The sequence below is a fragment of the Ochlerotatus camptorhynchus genome, unplaced genomic scaffold (genome assembly GCF_037179485.1).
Source record: "Ochlerotatus camptorhynchus isolate MF236.1 unplaced genomic scaffold, CSIRO-AGI_Acam_v1.1 ptg000333l, whole genome shotgun sequence".
NCBI lineage: Eukaryota > Metazoa > Arthropoda > Insecta > Diptera > Culicidae > Ochlerotatus > Ochlerotatus camptorhynchus.
Genome location: NW_027040821.1, coordinates 22089 through 40940, shown reverse-complemented (window position 1 = coordinate 40940; position 18852 = coordinate 22089). Strand labels below are relative to the sequence as shown.

General features: G+C 37.1%; 1 protein-coding gene across 2 annotated transcripts; it reads right to left on the bottom strand.

The window, feature by feature from the left end:
• Positions 1-65: 65 nt before the first annotated feature.
• Positions 66-16074, bottom strand: LOC135708711 (polypeptide N-acetylgalactosaminyltransferase 2-like). Of its 2 annotated transcripts, none has more exons than XM_065230813.1 (2): positions 15643-16074; positions 66-2274 (listed from the first exon to the last, which is right to left on the bottom strand). In XM_065230813.1, the coding sequence occupies exon 2, from the start codon at positions 2050-2052 to the stop codon at positions 331-333; it is 1722 nt and encodes a 573-aa protein (XP_065086885.1). In that variant the 5' UTR covers positions 2053-2274; positions 15643-16074; the 3' UTR covers positions 66-330. The 2 variants fall into 2 exon arrangements, with proteins under 2 accessions (XP_065086885.1, XP_065086886.1); XM_065230814.1 differs by lacking the exon at positions 15643-16074 and adding an exon at positions 2355-2945.
• Between the last annotated feature and the right edge of the window lie 2778 nt (positions 16075-18852).

The following is an 18852-nucleotide window of genomic DNA, read 5'->3' as shown; positions in this document are numbered from 1 at the left end:
GTGCATAGCACCTTTTTACATGCGCTTTAGAACTGTCATCACATAACTGACGTAAGACGGAATAATTACAATTGTCTTAAAGATTTTATTATGGATGGTAGTAAAACCTAATCATTACTTGGAATGTACAATCACGATGCTATCGTTGCGCTTTGAAGCACTCTTCTGTATATTTTAATTGATTATAAAGTATTTATAGCTAGCTTCACTTTCATAATTAATTCTATACTTTCTTAACTCTCAGTAGCTGAACAATAATAAGAAACACATCCAAGGGAGTTAGTTGAACCAGGCCTATATTTTGTTGTTGCTATTTTGTTGTTGCACTTCTCACTTGGTGGAAAACTTCCAAAGCTGCGATTCGAGCGCCGAGTTGCATCGCTCTGCAGTGATGCCTTTCTCTTTTACGTAACGCGAGTCTAAACAAACATTTATCTTGCTATGTTGGATCAGTCCGCCTTCTCTTTTGTACCACTGCTGATTCGCAGATTCATCGCAATACTTTAGCACCACCACGTTGTAACGCGATCGAATAGTAAAATTCAGCAGTGTTAAGCAAAGATCCAGATGTTTGATTTGTCCTTTTTTCGTGATGACCCAATCTTGATTACCTCCGCTATCGTGGCAGTGGTAGAGACCAGTGATGCCATCTACAAGATGACCCAAGGTGTCCATGCAGTAGGGTCCTTGTCGTAAGCTGCCTTTGGTTTGCTGTTCTGGTATGGTCAGCTGCGGGTATACGTTTTCCAAATACCATTCGAATGGTTTGCATTGAAGTCGCTTTTTCAATTCTAACCGTTCGTCAATATTTCCGAATGGAATATTCTTCACCAAAGGAACGGCTTCGTAGTAATACTGTTTGTAGTCATCCATCCATACCTCAGCGGCACGTCTAGTGTTTTTGGCGAAAATGTTGCCACTGCCACCGCCTGGAAACGTGTACGGATGTCTTTTCCGGAACACATGGCCGACCCTACTGCATGGAATAATCTCCAGACTACCACCGCATTGCCAGACACGGAAACTGATTTCCAAATTTTCGCCACCCCATATGTCCATTTGAGTATCATATTTTCCCAGCTTCTCAAAATATGGCTTATCTATCACAAATAAACCACCAGCTATCATTGGTGTTCTGATCGGTGTAGTTGGATCTTTCTGGCGCTCGTGTCTCTCTGAAATGCTCAAGTATTCCCATTTGAACACCAAATTCCAATCAAACCCACCCCGTAGATCTGCAGAAGCTCCTATATACTGGAAGGTATCCATACTAATAACATCGATCACAGGACATACTACACGAGTAGGATCTTCTTTAACTCTTATTAACAATGGTTCCAGCCAATCTACATTGCACTCACAATGGCTGTCTAAAAACGTTAGAACTGATGCAGTTGCTGCGTCGGCACCTCTAACACGCGAACGAACCAGACCTTCACGCTTTTCGTTTCTTATCACCTTAACCTTGTGGATTTTAGCCAGCTCCTGGCCATCCTCTGGAAAATCCGAATAATCATCTACTAGAATAATCTCATGTATCAAGTGTTCTGGAGATCGATTCAAGACACTGACTATCGTTCGCAGAAGCGTACTTCGTGCTTCGTTATGAAAGGTTATAATCACACTGGTGGGTGGAAGGTTACTTGGCCATTCCTTTCGGCACATGGGATTCCGGGTGTCGGGAAGTTCTCGATTGCTTTTCAAACTATCACTTGCTTGTTGATTGAAACGGTTCCGCAAATATGGATCTTCTCCTTGCCGTAGGTTGCCTTTCCGTATGTATTCCATTTCATCAAAATAGTCCCACGTATGCCGAGGCAAGGACATGTGTAACAATGCGTTGGATGTAACATTTTGTTTAGGTGAAGTGGATGGACCGTACTGCTGCTGCTGCCAGTCGGCGGACGACAACTGTTGTGTCAAAGAAGCCGTCCGATGTTCGCGCAGTCTCAGTGCACGGTTTCGACTCTTGTGGCTCCCTTCGAAATAGTACACTGCAATCAGAATCCATGTTACCGCTAATACCAAGAAAATCTTCAAATTTCTCCGCATGTTTTACACACACTGAGTGCTCTATGTGTAAACTAATGTAGTTTTTTTTTTTTGGAATATACTGATGATTTGGATGGTGACGTTACTCTTTTGACTAGATTTGTTAGCACACGTCAATGTGCTAAGGTATCTTCGCTAACTATATTATCTAACTAGGAACAACTAGCGCTGAACTCTTTGTGTACATCTGCATCCATTTCTGTTTTTCTCAAACGCGATACCCTGAAAGAAGAAGAAGGAAAGAGATTACACATAATAAATTTAAAATGTTTTGAATTGTAATTCACGGATGTGTATCACACCTTCGTATATTTTAACCTTCTTATTCCAGAGAAGGGGGTAGTATTTGGAAACTGCCCGAGTTTCGATCTGAGTTCCAGTTCGCGAGCGCGCGCGCGCGCCCTTTTGTATGTATGTGAGTTGAATAAATATTCTTACATTGGTTTAGGTGGCTACATTACAACCAATTTTTATTCTCTCAAACTCGGCATCAAGTGCAAGTATCAAGCGTTGCACATCGTAAAACAGGCATATTTGCTTTGATGTATCATCTAAATTTTCTTTACTTTACAAAAATCGATAATTGACGGTCGGGATTTTAATTGCATCAATAGCAATCACATGAGCTCTTAAAAACTCGATCATTGCTAGGCTTTGTAAGTTCGTAGAACTGGATCTTCTCCCGGAGGATGGATTGTTGAACCATAGTAAGAGTAGATTATCTAATTCATGTTTTATTTTCCATTGTTATTCAAAAACGGTGATATCAACAAAACAGCAGCAGTCACTCTCACGAGATGATAATGAACATCGTGGAACAATCCTCTTGGTTCTTAACTGCATGGATAACAATACTTTGAATAAGGGTGCATGATAAAAACACTTTTTATAACAAGGTGAATCTTTGCCAATGACGAAAACAAATTTAACGAGATAATATGTGTTTGTCAATCCATCCAGTGACAATGTCAAAAATATTATTGTCAATATCGTGTGGAAATCTTTCAATGACAATGACAGATTTAAGCACTGATTGAAGTTACGGGATGCTATCTAGGCATATACTCCTAACTAGAGCCAACATCATAAAACTCATGTTTGAAGCATCTGCCAGTCTCGTATTTCTACGACAGACTGAAGAGAAATGCATTTTCTCATTGGCGTAGAGTCTATGCCATATATAAATTAGAGACAGGGTGGTGAGGCTATCCTGGGTTTTAACGATAGGCGGTAGTAAAATCCAACGAAAATTTAATTGAGTGAAATTGTTCGAACCCACTTCTGCTTTGTCTAATGTTTGTGGTTTATTATATAGCTTATTATTACTTATTTTTTTTCTCTCGTGGGAATGCTCATTTAATCTGGCAAATTAACCATAACATATGCTGTGCCTCAAAAATCTCTAATCGTAGTATCGTGAAATTTGGCTATTTTGTGTCAATTTTAGAGGTCCAGCTTCCGGAATAAAAAAGATACTGTCGTGACTGGTTGGTTTTGTGGTCATGCGATTAGCGTTGTCACCAGACATGGAAAATCATTTACATTCATTTCGTGCATTCATTTACATTCATTTGCCTCTAACTTTTTTCTTCAACAGCATTCCGCAAAATAATGTGTAGAGCTTTTGTAGGTTTTGTTATTAGCTACAACTTTTGTTAACAATTAAAATCCGTATCTCTTATGCATGACGAAGCAGAGCGAACAGAAGCCACTACTGTTTTTCAATGAATGTATTTTACATTCACTGAAAAACAGTAACAAGTTCTGCCCGCTCTAGTTCGTGATGCATAAGAGATACAGATTTGAGTTATGAGCAAAACTCCTCACCCCAATGGGTCTAGGTTCAATCCCAGCCGAGTTCAGTGGGATTTTTCTGAGGCATTAAAAATCTCTGGTCACGTTTTCCCTCGGAAGGGAAGTAAAGCCGTTGTTCCCGGCCCATGTGTGTTTGAATGGGTGCGATATTCAACGCAGGTGTAGAAACTGCCTTCTTGCACATTCGATTGCCATCAATGGACGGCAATCGATGTCCGTCGGTGATTGGCACTAGATTGCGGAACAGAGACCGATGTTAAATATAGAAATGTTTGTAAAAATATCAACCTGCATTGACTGCGATATTATTTTTGCTGCTCCAATCAATAATCTACAATAATCAATAATATTAATAACGAAATTAATTGTTTAGAGTTTTAACTCCAAAATGAACAATTCTTCATTCAAATTTTTGAAAATGTGCGGCTATTGAATAAATCCTAAAATAAGGCTTCAATTTTTGAAATTAGAAAATCCGTTCCTTTATTATTCATAATTAGGTTTCAAGTCACTGGAGGAGCGGGGTACGCTCATTCTTGAAAGGTTCAGATACGCCTGTCTGAGATAAAATCACTAATGTTAGTCATTAAAAAACAATTTAGAAGTAAAAGTGCACCTGACCTCAGAAATCTTTATGTTTCAGAACTATAAAAGACAAGTGGCTTTCAACTGAAACTTATTTAAGTTAACTTATTCAGTTGATCTTTAACTGTTAAAAACCCATAAAATAGCAAACGTTGCAATTGAGTAAATTGAATATGAATTTGATAAAACAGCAAAAAAAGATTATCTTCCATTTAATTCCACTTAATTATTTTTGGTATCCATGACAGATACTTATTTCGACTACAATGTGCAGTCTTAATCAGTGTGACAGATACGCGTATTACGTCTACAATGTGCAGACTTCTTCAGTGTCTTGTACTAATACTCGACTGGTCGAGTATTCGTACTGGTCGAGTGTTAGTACAAGACACTGAAGAAGTCTGCACATTGTAGACGTAATACGCGTATCTGTCAAGGATAAGCAAATAAGGTAGTGGAATTTAATGGAAATGACTAATCCTTATCTCTCTCACTACACTTTTTTTGCTGTTTTATTTAAGTATTCTGCTAACAACCCAATTTCATTACTTCATCATATGAATTTGATTATTTCATTGTAGCATATTAAACTCACAATAGAATGGATCAAACCCCATATAAACTTCATAACTTGCATTAATCTTTGTCCTCTTTTCTCTCGAGAAAGATTGCCACGCAAATTGTACAGCTATATCGTGAGATATTATAAAACAAAAATATTTTAATTATTATTATTATGAAATCACCATCTCGTTTTACGATCTTATGTTCGTCGCGGGGGTCAACTTTAGATCGCGATTGGAGATGTTAATTTAAAGCAAACAATAGGTAGCCAACTGAACCGTCCTCCATTTAGTAGGCCTTATCAATCTTAACATCTTTGCTGGTATCCTTCAATTTAGTGGGAATTTTTATATTGGAACGAGTCATTAAGTGCACCCCCCAGTTTTTGCACGGTCGTTTCCGCGAGAGAAGAAGAACACGTCACAGACAAAAAGAAGCCAGTTGTCTCCTCTTCCTCTTAGCTCTTTCACGGTCCCTTTCATCCATCATCATCATCCTCCCGTAAGAAGGTGATTTTGTGCCTATGCTGCCCCCTCGCAAGAGTTGAAATTTTGCGCTTTTTTATCAAAACAATCAAACCAAAAATCAGAGATATCCCATTTTTTAATTACTCAATTAATAACTAATCGATTATTTTTTGTACACTGCGCTGTCATTTTTCCACCTATGAGAGTGCAGAACATGTTTGAAACGATGGGTGAAAATCCTCTGAAGAATTTATTATTATTCAAATAAAAATCTTGACATCCACCGTCAATGTGGAATATAAGTAAAACAGCAAAAAGGTTATCTTCCATTTAATTCCACTTAATTAATTTTGGTATCCATGACAGATACGTATTTCGACTACAATGTGCAGTCTTCATCAGTGTCATTCCCACTAAAGAACTATTCAAAATCTAACCCCCTTAAGTACTCATCCCCTAGGTATAAAAGTCAAGATCACAGGTATAAAAATGAAACTACAATGTGTTGAATCGGAACCTACCTAACTAATTAAAACCAAAGATTTAAGTAAACTAAAGGAGTAAAATCTATTCAACTCTCTAATAAGGAAAATCCCAAAGGCTTGGTAGCCATCATAATGAAGTAATGAAATTGGGTTGTTAGCGGAATGCTTCAATAAAACAGCAAAAAGGTTATCTTCCATTTAATTCCACTTAATTAATTTTGGTATCCATGACAGATACGTATTTCGACTACAATGTGCAGTCTTCATCAGTGTCATTCCCACTAAAGAACTATTCAAAATCTAACCCCCTTAAGTACTCATCCCCTAGGTATAAAAGTCAAGATCACAGGTATAAAAATGAAACTACAATGTGTTGAATCGGAACCTACCTAACTAATTAAAACCAAAGATTTAAGTAAACTAAAGGAGTAAAATCTATTCAACTCTCTAATAAGGAAATTTTTTACTCCTTTAGTCCATTTTCCGTTCATTACTTATAAGATTCTTTTTCAGTTTATGTATTATTATTCTTGTGTTAGAAAATATTCCAAACTAACTCTTCTTTGAAAATTGTGGTGGCCCTGTGGTTGGTTTAAGGCCCCACGGAAACCTGTAGCAGGTGACAATTGCATTTTACACCAAAACATGCCGTATGGCAGCTCTTTCTTCACGGTTTTCCATCAAAAGACTTTTTATAGACTTGAATTGGATCATTGACTAGATTGGATGCTCTCGGCACCACCGGGATGTCCCTGGGGTTACCTTTAGCAGGGGACAATTACATGTTTGCACCAAAATGTGCCGTGCAACAACTTTCTTCATGATTTTTCATCAAAAAGGTTTCTGTAGAACCATCGCTTTTGAGTATTGCCTTGCCTCTCGTCTACTAACCGAGAGCTTGAAAAATGAAGACAGTAATATTTCATAACCTACTGGATCAGAAGGTTTTGTTCATACGCATGGACGTCCATATGCAGTTTTTTTTACGTAGGACTACGTCTCTGATTTCTATATGGGGGTACACTTTGTGAAAACCAAAAATGGAGCATGTAACAAATTAAGAAAGATTTTGAACGTTAATAACTCAGCTGCCCCTTGGTCCAATTTCAATAATTTTATCAGCAATCGATCATAAATATGGCTATGCATCGATAACAATGCTTCCGAATGTTGATTTTCAACAAGAAACTATTGAAAAAGTGGTAAATGTCCAGCATTGTCCAAAAGCGTCGAATTAACTAACAAATCCACCAAGTACCTACATGCATATGCTGCTTCATATGTGCTGAAGGTGTTCCTGAAAAATGAGATCCGTGGTGCTGTCACCTACACTAAACACGTCAAGCGTAAGCGGCCATGGATGTCATCTACGTTTTGAAGTGACAGAGACGCACTCTGTTTGGTTTCGGAGGTTAAATCATCACCAGGGCCACCAAGCTTATTACAGTAAAGAGTAGCAATAGAACTCATCTGCCTGTTTTTCCACTTGGAAAAAAATCCGTTCCCGAAAACGGGAACGGAGCGTGAACTAAAAATCACGGCCAGCTATCCAGAACAAAATTTTCTGAAATATACACCGTGAACTATGGTTCACGAGCGGTTCACGAATATGGGAACTCTTTTTTTTTCCGTGCATATTCAGAACCAACGACCACACAAAATGCTCATATAATCAAACTGGAAGCGGGGTACACATTATTTGATCAACCTTGGTCAACTTTGAAACAGTAGGAGAGATTTGTGAAGCCGAGCCGAACGAGAGTGTCGATGAAGAGAAACGATCAATGTAGATAGGACCTATTGAAAAGTGACGCGAGATTTGTTTTCCGTACTGAGCACCAATGCTACCGACGCCAGGGAGGCAGCTCCCACACCTGGACCCTATCAATCGACCCATCAACTCAACCGGGCACCAACGGCTTTACTTCCCGAAGGAAGGCGTGATCAGAGATGTTATGCCTTAGATCACGCCGGTGGCGCCGACTGAGACTGGACCCAGGCTTGCTGGGGTGAGAGGTAATCACGCTAACCACCGGCGCCGATATCTTTCGAATGAGAACGACCCAAATTTGAGTTTAGTTATCTCAGAAATAAGAAATAAAGTGCAGGAACTCAGCGATGAGTAAATTTGCCTCATGTTTTCCCAGGTTTTTCCAGGATTTTCCAGGGAAAAATTCCCGAATTTGAGAAAAGTAAAGATTGGATTCACTCAGTCTATTGGTACTACATACTCCGAGACAGAATAAAATTTTCGTCAATTTCCTCATTTTCTGACAAATTTTTTAGGTTTTCCACAGGAAACCATGAGACAAATTTACTCATCGCTGAGTTCCTGCACTTTTGGCGATTATGAGTGAACTAAACTCAAATGTGGGTCGTTCTCATTCGCCGTGCACGCAAAAGGAAAAGAGCCAATGTCGCTACTTGATAGCAAACTACTCATAATGGGAGGAGTCTTTGTAGCTGATATACCACTTGGTTGCACATCATTCTGCTTTAACCTGAAAAGATATAAAGAGCGCTGCTGTATGGCATTAGCTCATTTTCGCTTCGGACGGTGTGGTGAACAGCAATAGCAGCAGTAGGAAGGTGGTGGCTAGTCCACTCCTTCACACCTAACGAGCAACAATTGACTGGTCGTGACAAAGGAGGAAAAGGTCTGGTAAAGGAGGCACCAAGCGTCATCGCAAAGTTCTTCGAGATAACCGCCATCGGTCGTCTAGTATCTCCGGTCTGATCTACGAAGTGTGCTGAAGGTGTTCCTGGAAAATGAGGTCCGTGATGCTGTCACTACACTAAATACGCCAAGCGTAAGTGGCCATGGATGTCCTCTTCAATAAAACGGCCCTTTTCAGGGCCATCAAGCTTACATTAGTAAAGAGTTGGAATAGAATTTATCTGTGCTTGTTTGTCCATATTCAGAACCACAAGCCTCCAACGACCACACAAAATGCTCTCCAGAGTTGTAATATTGTAACCAAACTTGGAAGCAGGGGTGCAAGTGATTTTGATTGATTCTCTTAATCAACTTTCTCTTTGAAAAAAAAAAAATTACTACAAATTTGGTACGCCTACAATTCAAAAATGGAAAGGGTTGAGATAATAGATAATTGATCAATTAAAAGAACTAAATGCTCTTCACATTTATTCCGTCCACTAGCGGTCCTATGCATGCTTGGCATACACAGTTTTGGTCACGAACTGCTCATTTGCAAATAACTTTGCACACAGTTGACGGAACATAGTTCTTTTTGAAGCAGTAGATGGAATAGAGTGTAAGCTTGTTATAGATATGTAAAAACAAGTAGATTTTAATGCTAGTAGTAAACTGTACTTGTTTTTGCATTGTAAAAATGAGGTGAGAAATGCTCACTACACATCTCGGAATTTAAGTGTTAAATTGATTAGTGTTGATTCAAATGTTGAGCTTTACCTAATCTTCGCATATCTACAGTAAACTATGAGCGTAATCTATCAATTACTTTAAAGAAAAATAAATTGCAACATCTGAGTGAAAAGTTATTACCAACTGTACAACTGTGCATGCCAAGCATGTTCCTACGTCAAGCTTCCGTTCGTGCCCCTAGGCACAGACCCTTCTACTTTTTGAAACATAGAACGCTATACAGATAGAAATAATTAAAACTCAAAGGGTATTTTGCAAAATTGCAAAAAATGTTATATGCAACTCGTTGCATAACTTGATTTTTACAGCACTCTTCGTAATACGTGCTGATAAAATCATTTTGCAACTTGCTGCATTAATAACTATTTGCAAGAAAACATGAAATTCGGCAAAAAAAAACATAGTTTTACCAAATTTAAGTTTAATTTATAAATTAAAAACATTAATGGAATTTTTTGAGAGTATATTTGAATTAAATATTTAATTTGATAGGGCAATCTCGTTCCTCAGTATTTTTTTTACATAAGATAAATTAACAGCAAAAGTTCAAAGTATACTTGCTGTGATAAAGAATTTTGGAGGAAAAAGAATAAAGCATTTTGAATATTTTCAGAAGATAACTGCCCAATGAATCTACAAATAGGTCCCAAATGTTATTTTTGCGTTTAGAAGCTATTAGTATTTTTTTTGTTTGTTTTAAAATGTTGTTAATTTAATTTTTTTTTGTTTAATTCCATAGTCTTACAGACTAACAGACAGTTTTAATCACATGCTGATCTTCTGTCACTTATTTAACAGTTAGTTAATACTGGACCAAGACAATATACCATCGACTAAAAGATAGAAATGTTCTGGTTGTGTTGATGCTTCACATCTAGTTATTGTACCTAAAATGCATAACACATAAACTGCCTATAATCGCATATAATTTCCATATGGATTTATGTCAATTTTGAGATAACAACGATATGCACTAGCAGTTTGTACCTAATTTTATATTATGTATTAATACTATGGACTCATATTCATTCTACAATTTAATTGGCTAGAGGACTGTCATTTTCCATATGAGACTAGTTATAGGAAGTAACTAGTGTACTATTTTTAATCTTTAAATTATAATTATAATTATAACTGTACAAGTGGATCAATATGATTTTTTTTCAACAATTTTGTACACCGAACCTTCTAAGTACTTGTAACTGATTTTATGATGAATTGATTGAAACCGTACTTCTTATTATATTAGCTTCATTACGTCCCTCGTGGAACTTTGCGCTGGCCCTCAACTTAGTGTTCTAGATGCACTACCACGGTTGTTATTTGCGAACTTTCTCATCCGATTACCATTTTTGCTTTGGTATAATTGTAAGGCAGTAATTGCACTCATACTGCCCAGGGAAGATACGAAATGTTTGATCCCGATTTTTTTTTAATGAAACAAGATTACTTTTAAAATGATACAAACTTAACCTTAAAGTGTCCCTTATAAAATAACACACAGACAAACAGGAATTAGAGCAGGAAAATTCAACCATGTTTGAATACATAACGGCCACTTGTCCCCACGTAACGTCATAAACAAACTGATATAATACTGTGAATGTTATTGACTGTAAAACATTGTCCAAAAAGCACTATTACCATCTGTTGACTACACTTTGGAGGGCACTGTGTTTAACAAATGGTGGTAGTGTTCAAACGACAAACTGGATAGTAAATGGCAAAGTGTGCTGTCGGTGGCAACACTACCAATTACCAATAAAATTAAATGTTGGACATAATAAGATGATATTGAGAAGCGAAGCACACGTGAGCAAAAGGACATGTAAGTATATGAGAACATGCATGCTTCGCTTCTGAATATTTTTAATTATTTCCAACACCTAATTATTTATAATCGCCATCTTTGGCATTGAAGTCACACAGACTGAATTATCGGGACTTGATTCTATTCTTAAAAACTAGTTTACTAATATTAACATTAAAAGCATCACTCACATTATTGAACAGTCTGCAACATTTGTGGAGTGGATTGTTATAGCGTTAAGTAGTACGGTGTCCGGTAGTCCACAAGAGGTACTTATTGCGGAGACGACGGACTGACTGGAGCGTGGAAATTGATATCTCGGAGCATACTAGCTATCGTAAGGCGAATCTGACAAAACGTTTCTGGATTCTTTCGATGCACGATATGTAGATTTGTACTCCATATTCAAGAAAGCTACGAACCAAGGAGCAGTACGGGTAAAGGTAATGACTTTGCATTTGGCAGTGTTGTTGCATTCCGTTCATCTGACACCACGATGTTAACCGCTCGATGTCAGTTTGTAGAGCACAACGATCTAGGATCGATATGATCACTCGGTAGACTTTCAAATCATCAGCATATAACAACTTACTGGAACTTGAATGGTCACACACGTCGGTAATAAATAAAACGAAAATAAGAGGTCCTAAGTGGCTTCCTTGTGGAACTCCCGATGGTATATCAAACACATCGGATCTGGCATCATGAACCTTAACGAAGGCCTTTCTGGAGGATAAATATGATTTTAACCAGCAAACGACCCACGCCGTAAGACCAAGGTGGCTCAGCTTTGCGATAGCGAGGTCATGAGGCGTCTACTAATTACATGATTTTCAGTGGTTAACTTTAGAAGCAAACAAAAAACTAACCGTTGAGTGAAGATAATCATTATGAAAAACATTGTATCTGTTTGTCTGTTGTAATTAACTTTGGATCAAGACGATGGAAGTAAATAAGAAAAATGCCAATCGTTCGAAAGAGTAGGTCTGGAGAGTGATTCAATTTGCTTTGAAAAAAAAACAACTTCATGTCATGTTTTTTTTGACGTAGGACTACGTCTTTCGGGAAGATGGGGGTACAATTTATGAAAAGCGAAAAATGAAATTATGAAAGATTTTGAACGTTAATAACTTAGCTGCCCCTGGACCAATTTCAATTATTTTATCACCAATCGATCAGAAACATTTCTACGCATCGATAGCAATGCTCTTGACGGTTGATTTTCAAATTGAAACTATTGAAAAAGTGGTAAATGTCAAGCATTGTCCAAAAGCTTCTAAATAACTAACAAATCCACCAATTACGTACATGCATGTGCTGCTTCCCCAACACAGTCATCAGAGAATGGTTCCTAGATGAAACAAGTCGAAGTGACATTCACCTACGAACTTCGGGCGTGTACGAATAGGGAGGATACAATTGCGGAAAATTTTGTTGCCAATTCAGAACCACCCGCCCCCAACGACCACACAAAATGCTGTTTTTTTCCTTGGATTTGTTTTCCATGCACCTATGCTATCCACACCTATGCTTGGCATACACAGTTTTGGTCACGAACTGCTCATATGCTAATAATTTTGCACACAGTTAACGGAACATAGTTCTTTTTGAAGCAGTAGATATAATAGAGTGTAAGCTTGTTATAGATATGTAAAATAAAGTAGATTTTAATGCTAGTAGTAAACTGTATTTGTTTTTGCGTTGTAAAAATGAGGTGAGAAATGCTCACTACACATCTCGGCAGCGTTGACTGGGATTGAACCCAGGCCTGCTGGGACGCTTACCACTACAACACGGGCGCCGCTGCTCTCTAGAGTTGTAATCTTGGGTCTGGCTCGACGTGGTTGTGTCAAGCGTCTCCGGTCTGATCTTCGAGGAAACCCGAGATGTGCTGAAGGTGTTCCTAGAAAATATGCGTGATGCCGTCACCTACACTGAACACGCTAAGCGCAAAACCGTCACGGCCATGGATTTCGTCTACGCTCTGAAGCGACAGGGACGCACTCACGGTTTCGGAGGTTACAACTTTCACCAACGTAACAAAACGGCCCTTTTCAGGGCCACCAAGTTCATTTCAGTAAAGAGTTAGAATAAAATTTATATAGAGTAAGCCATGATTCACCCATTCAATTTGTCACTAAATATATCAAAATGATTCAAAAATCAAATAATTTGTTAGGGAAATAAATTATGTTCTATCTTATTGTGGGTTAAATTTTATCCGTTTCACTTTCATTAACTGAGAAACCCTCATCGTATGCATTCTCCTGCTGCGCGACATCTTCTAAATCGTCCGAACCGTAAAAAAATTCGTAGTCCTACGTCAACAATGCGGTTGTGTCTTGTACACCACCCTCCAACTTTTTCTTCCAAAACTCTATATCACAGGCTGATTTCACAGCAACTGTACTTGAACTTAGGTTGTATAATATATCTTATATGTAAAAAAGTCTGTGAAATGCAATGATGCTATCAAATAAAATATTTAAATCAAATACTCATACCCAGAAAAAATCCCTTTAAGTTTTTCGATGTAAAATTAATCTTAAAATTTGGCAACACTATGAACAACTTATTCTTTCTATTTCTTGCTTGAATAACATTTAGAACAGTAGGCGAGCAAAATTAGTTCTTTCATTTTGAAGAACGGGCGAAAAGAAAATTGAAAACAATATTTTTCCGCTATACAAATCAATCATCTTTCCTCATTTTGACTTTTGCCCTTCCATGTTATTTTTGGTCATTGCAACACAAATATCGAGATTACTGCGCTTGCTGAGTAAAATAATGCGTTTGATTTTGAGATGTAATAGGTTCACTTCCTCAACTTTGATGCTAGACGCTTTAAAATGGTTGTCTGTGAAGCAAAGAATTGTATATTTGACTATGGTGTTCATTTTTAAAGTAGTTAACGGTTTTCTGCCTCGATATTTGTGTGGTCGAATTGAAAGGGGAAGTGATTTTCATAGATATAATACTAGAAACGAGGATGAAATAAGAATACCACATTTCTTGACCTGTGCTTCACAAAATTCATTATATTTTAAAGGAATAAATGTTTTCAATCGGATGCCCAGACACATTAAACGTGCAACTACACTTACAGAATTTAAGAGAAATTGCATTTCACACGTTAAAGCTGTCTTTTGAACAGTTATCTAATGAATTTTTTTTTGTCACGAATTGACAAATTATGTATCTTGACGAAGTTTCTAACGGATTATTTTATATGGATAGCTGTCATAACGACTTTTTAATAATTATTGTAGCACGGAAAAAAATATTGTTGAGAATTTTTCGCCATTATGTATTATTGTTGAGCGTACCCTCTGATGTGTCTGGCATACCCCAGGTTGAAAACCGCTGCTCTATGTTCAGGGAAGTCGAGTACGTTTAGAACCTGGAAAAAAATCTAGACCCGGATCTGGAATCGAAACCTCCGTGCCACAACTAGCTAGGCTAACTGAAAAATGTGTATGTGTGGTTATTTATAATTGATTTAGCATTTATCTTTTATTCAAAACAGTGTGGGAGTCTTGCGTTTCCCGGTGGTTGTAGATTTTGGAAGAATTAAAACATCAGCACATATTTATATGTGCAAGGCGATATCGATCTCAATAATTATGGATTTTTTTCCACTTCCAAACATTAGATATCTGCCGTAAATAAACGATCGCCTTTCCCTGCGATTTTTTTTTCTTTAATTGCTCGTCACATTTAGTCGAGTGCTTACATGTGCGTATATAAGAGCATAGAAAGTAAAGAGAAACAATTGCATGTTTTTGCTGTTTAAAGTATGCACCGACATAAACTTGAATAATTATAAAGCTAGATGAATCCGAATCCGGATAATCTACCGTATGATGATGATGTTTCGCAGGTGTGTACATATGCAGTTCATCGGTCCATTTATGATCACCCATTCAAAACGGTATCGGTCGAGCCACCATCGAAAGCACTCAAGCATTTGATGATCGCATGAAAACACAAAAGCATATTTTTGTAGCCTATCGATTCGTGATAAGAAATCACTTTGTTTCATTTATCTTGAAGTTTCAAGAGTTATCTTTCTTATCATTCAACGCTTTGCTTGTTTTGTTTAATGGGGGCGTGAATACTGTCCACAGATCATTGTTCTCTTTTTCATCATATTTGGTTACGTAGAAATAACCACACAAAGAATACTACAAAACGTGGCGCTTCGGTTTCGGTAAAGTACCTAAATTGGTCATATCGTGTCTATAGAATCCGGTCAGTAATTGAATTGATGCACTAGCGGCGCGCAGCTTGCGTTGAAGAAAATCATTTTAAAGCGGTTCTCCTCGATCCGAGTACACCTAGTACGCAATATAATTCACATCACGGCTCATGGCAATAAGGTATACATTCCTTTCACTACGCGAATGTTTCTTTTACTCGCAGTACGTATGGTGCATATCTAAATATATTTTGGTTTACCTCGTTCACACTGCGGATAAATCATTCATTTTTCTGGCATTTTCGATGCATCCGTATTGTCGTTTTTGAAACCGTGGTTTATTCACTGAAGGATAAGCCTGTTAACACTTTTTCTTCTTAGATATCTTTTTCATTGTCCCGTATTCATTGATCAGACGGCGATGTTCGTAATGCACTGCCAAATGAAATTTGAAGAGCCCCGTTCACTGCACATTGCATAACTTGGTTCCATTAATTTACACTCCAATATTTTTAGTGTTGCTTCAATAACACACAATGTCGTTCCTTTGCCAGTGTCACTTAGGAAAGTCGTTTGTATTTGAAGGTCTCATAGCTATCAGATGTTCGTACCTAAGACAATCCGAAAAGATTGGTGAATGTGATCCTAAGCTCGATCGAAGTAAGCAGCGCACTGTGCAATGTGCGTGCGGTTCGGTGCATGATTAGCAACTGACTTTGAAAGCATTATTTTTCATCTCTACCTCTGCATTCATTGTTTTATGCGGTTGTGTTGTATGCTGGTACGGTACGATTGTTGCTGAACGTAATGCTGTGATGGCATGTGTAACAATTGGAGTGAGAAGAAAAAATAACGAAATTAAAATGAAGTACACACACACATTCATTCTCCGCTCAAGAGAAGAAGTGAATTCAAATCATTTTGAGCGATTATTTGATCCACTTGCTGTTCGGTAGTGTATCATTACACCGCGAAGGTCTGTTAAGCATCCATATGGTCGTAAACCTATGCTTTGTCCAGATACAAAAAAAAATATCAATGTATTTCCGTGACAATATGAAACATGCTAATCCATTCAATTGTTAACTTGACAAATAACGAACTTACCGCGATGGGAAATTCAATAGCCTACTATCGAAACATGTCGGTCGATGGTTGTGGTGATAATGTGAAAGTGTATTTTTTGTTTTACTATGACTACTAAATCTACATATTGCAGATGGTATGTTCGTTCAACAGCAAGAGAAATTACGTTGAAGCGTGCTTACTAACCGCGACATTAGAAGTCATAATAGCAGGCTTATGGTTGGAAACATAACGGTTAATCTTGGATTAATCCACTAATAAGCTTATCTTTTCATTGAATTTACCACTTCTTATTGAGACTCGATCACCGATTATCTAGTACACTCAGTGTTCGCTAACTATAGCAGATGGTTAAAGGAAATCTTACCGATCCGAAAAAAATACGTTTTGATTTTTTGTATAATTATTCGAAAAAGATATATAAAAAAAAAAAAAAAAAAAATAGTGGTGTTGAGTACTTGGCACTGATAAAGTCTGCAAGTAGTAGACGAAATACGCGCAGCTGCTAAAAGATAAGCAATTAAAACGGAATTAAAATGAAATAAATCAACACACTCAAAAAGCTCTTCATCCCTGTATGTTCGTTAAAAGGTTCGACAAAATAAAAAGGTTTAAAAAATACAGTTTTTACCTTTTTCAAGCAAATTAACGTGTGAAATCAAGTCATTATGGCAAAAAGTTTGACTAAAAAAAACGTAAAAATCCAACCATCGGTTTTTTTCATGATGAGATAGACAAAATATTTTTACGTGTACATTTTCTTAGGAACTAAGGAACAAATTGATTTTCTCTTTGGGATTTTTGATATCTTTTTACAATTTTACGATTTTTTTATAAATTCGAAAAGTGAACAAAAAAAGCTTGCCTTTAAACAACATTGCTTAAGGGCAAAAATAAAAATGATATAAACAATCTAAAACTATTAGTATTTAGATTTTGAAAAAAAAAATTACATGCCAGAAGATCATCATGGTGGTTAAAATTTGAGAATTCGAAACCGAAAAACCAGACAATACGATTTTGTTTTTACCCAACTTTTTAGAATTATGAGATATAAAAAAAATAATTTTAAATGATTTTTTTTTCCAGAAATCTATGGAAAAACTGATTTTCTTGGAATTTCCAATATTTTTAGGAAAATCAAAATTTATTTTATTTTCGTGACAGTACGTTTCGCATTAATCACATGTTTATTGCCGGTATATTTTTAGCAGTGATCAAAGTTGGACATTGGTATTTTTCAATTATAATACTTGACTCGCTCTGGAGTGATTGTTGTTTGTAAAAATGAGTATAACAACCATAACAACTATCTTGCATTGAGCTTTTCAACAATTTGATGGGGTTGAAATCTTGGTTCAAGTACACTGCTCTATTCAAACCTGTACCATCACATCGTGCTCTCTCAGAGATTCCCAATCTTTAAGTCACCACCTACTTGTGGGTCGCGAGTTGATATCCGCGGGAACGTTTCAAACTCGCATACTCAAGAAAGCTTGTGAATCTCTGCACTATGTAGTAGCAAATTTAATACCTACGTATGCACAGCTAGTTTTCGTCTTAGATGAAACAATCTTGCTAGTGAGGGTATACTTTCACCCACGATCGAATCAATACGAAGGCTCCCCGTCTTCAGCAGTTATTTGTATGCAGCTGCATACGGCCTTGCCTTTCAAGTTTATAGGCATTCTGCTGTAGGTACATGCTGCTCATTCGTGTACAGTAGTACCTCGGTTCGTCTGCAAAATATCTTATATAATTGCAGTAGGGTTACGGGATGTAATTTAGCCTTATGTTTGTTGATTTGAATTTTCATTAGATGGCAAACTCGCCACCAGCCTGGCAAATACATATGACAAAATATTTAAAGTACACTGGAAGATGTGAGTTCGGAAAAATCAACAGTTTTCTTTAGAGCCTGCTACATCCAAATTGTGTTTATCAGATTTTAATCATTGGACATAATTAAACTTGTCCCAAAACAAAAGGCAGTTAAAAAATTAAAAAAAAAACACTTCCCTCGGATATGGGGTATGGATATGGGGTAAGTGGGATGGTTTGATTACTTGACATGACTAGGATCTACAATTTTATGACTCTGAATTCAAGTTATAAATTAAAGAAAGTGGAAAAACTCGGTTAAAATTTCAGGAGATACAAATTAATGCACTCATCAGGGTCTAGATAATAATACATATACATTGGAATTCTGTGACGAAAAACCGCATAAGTTAATTGAAAAACATCTTCATTAAATCACAGGCAACATAAATATTGCCGTGAAAAGCCTTGCTGTTGGTGAAATTAAAAAAATAATAAGTATTTCCGTTTAATTTGCACATAATCAAACAAAAATTGGAGAAACATTCGTGTACAGTAGTACC

What these genes read in the sequence shown, in the direction of transcription:
- LOC135708711 (XM_065230813.1), bottom strand. Translation starts at nt 2,052, where the DNA reads ATGCGGAGAAATTTGAAGATTTTCTTGGTATTAGCGGTAACATGGATT.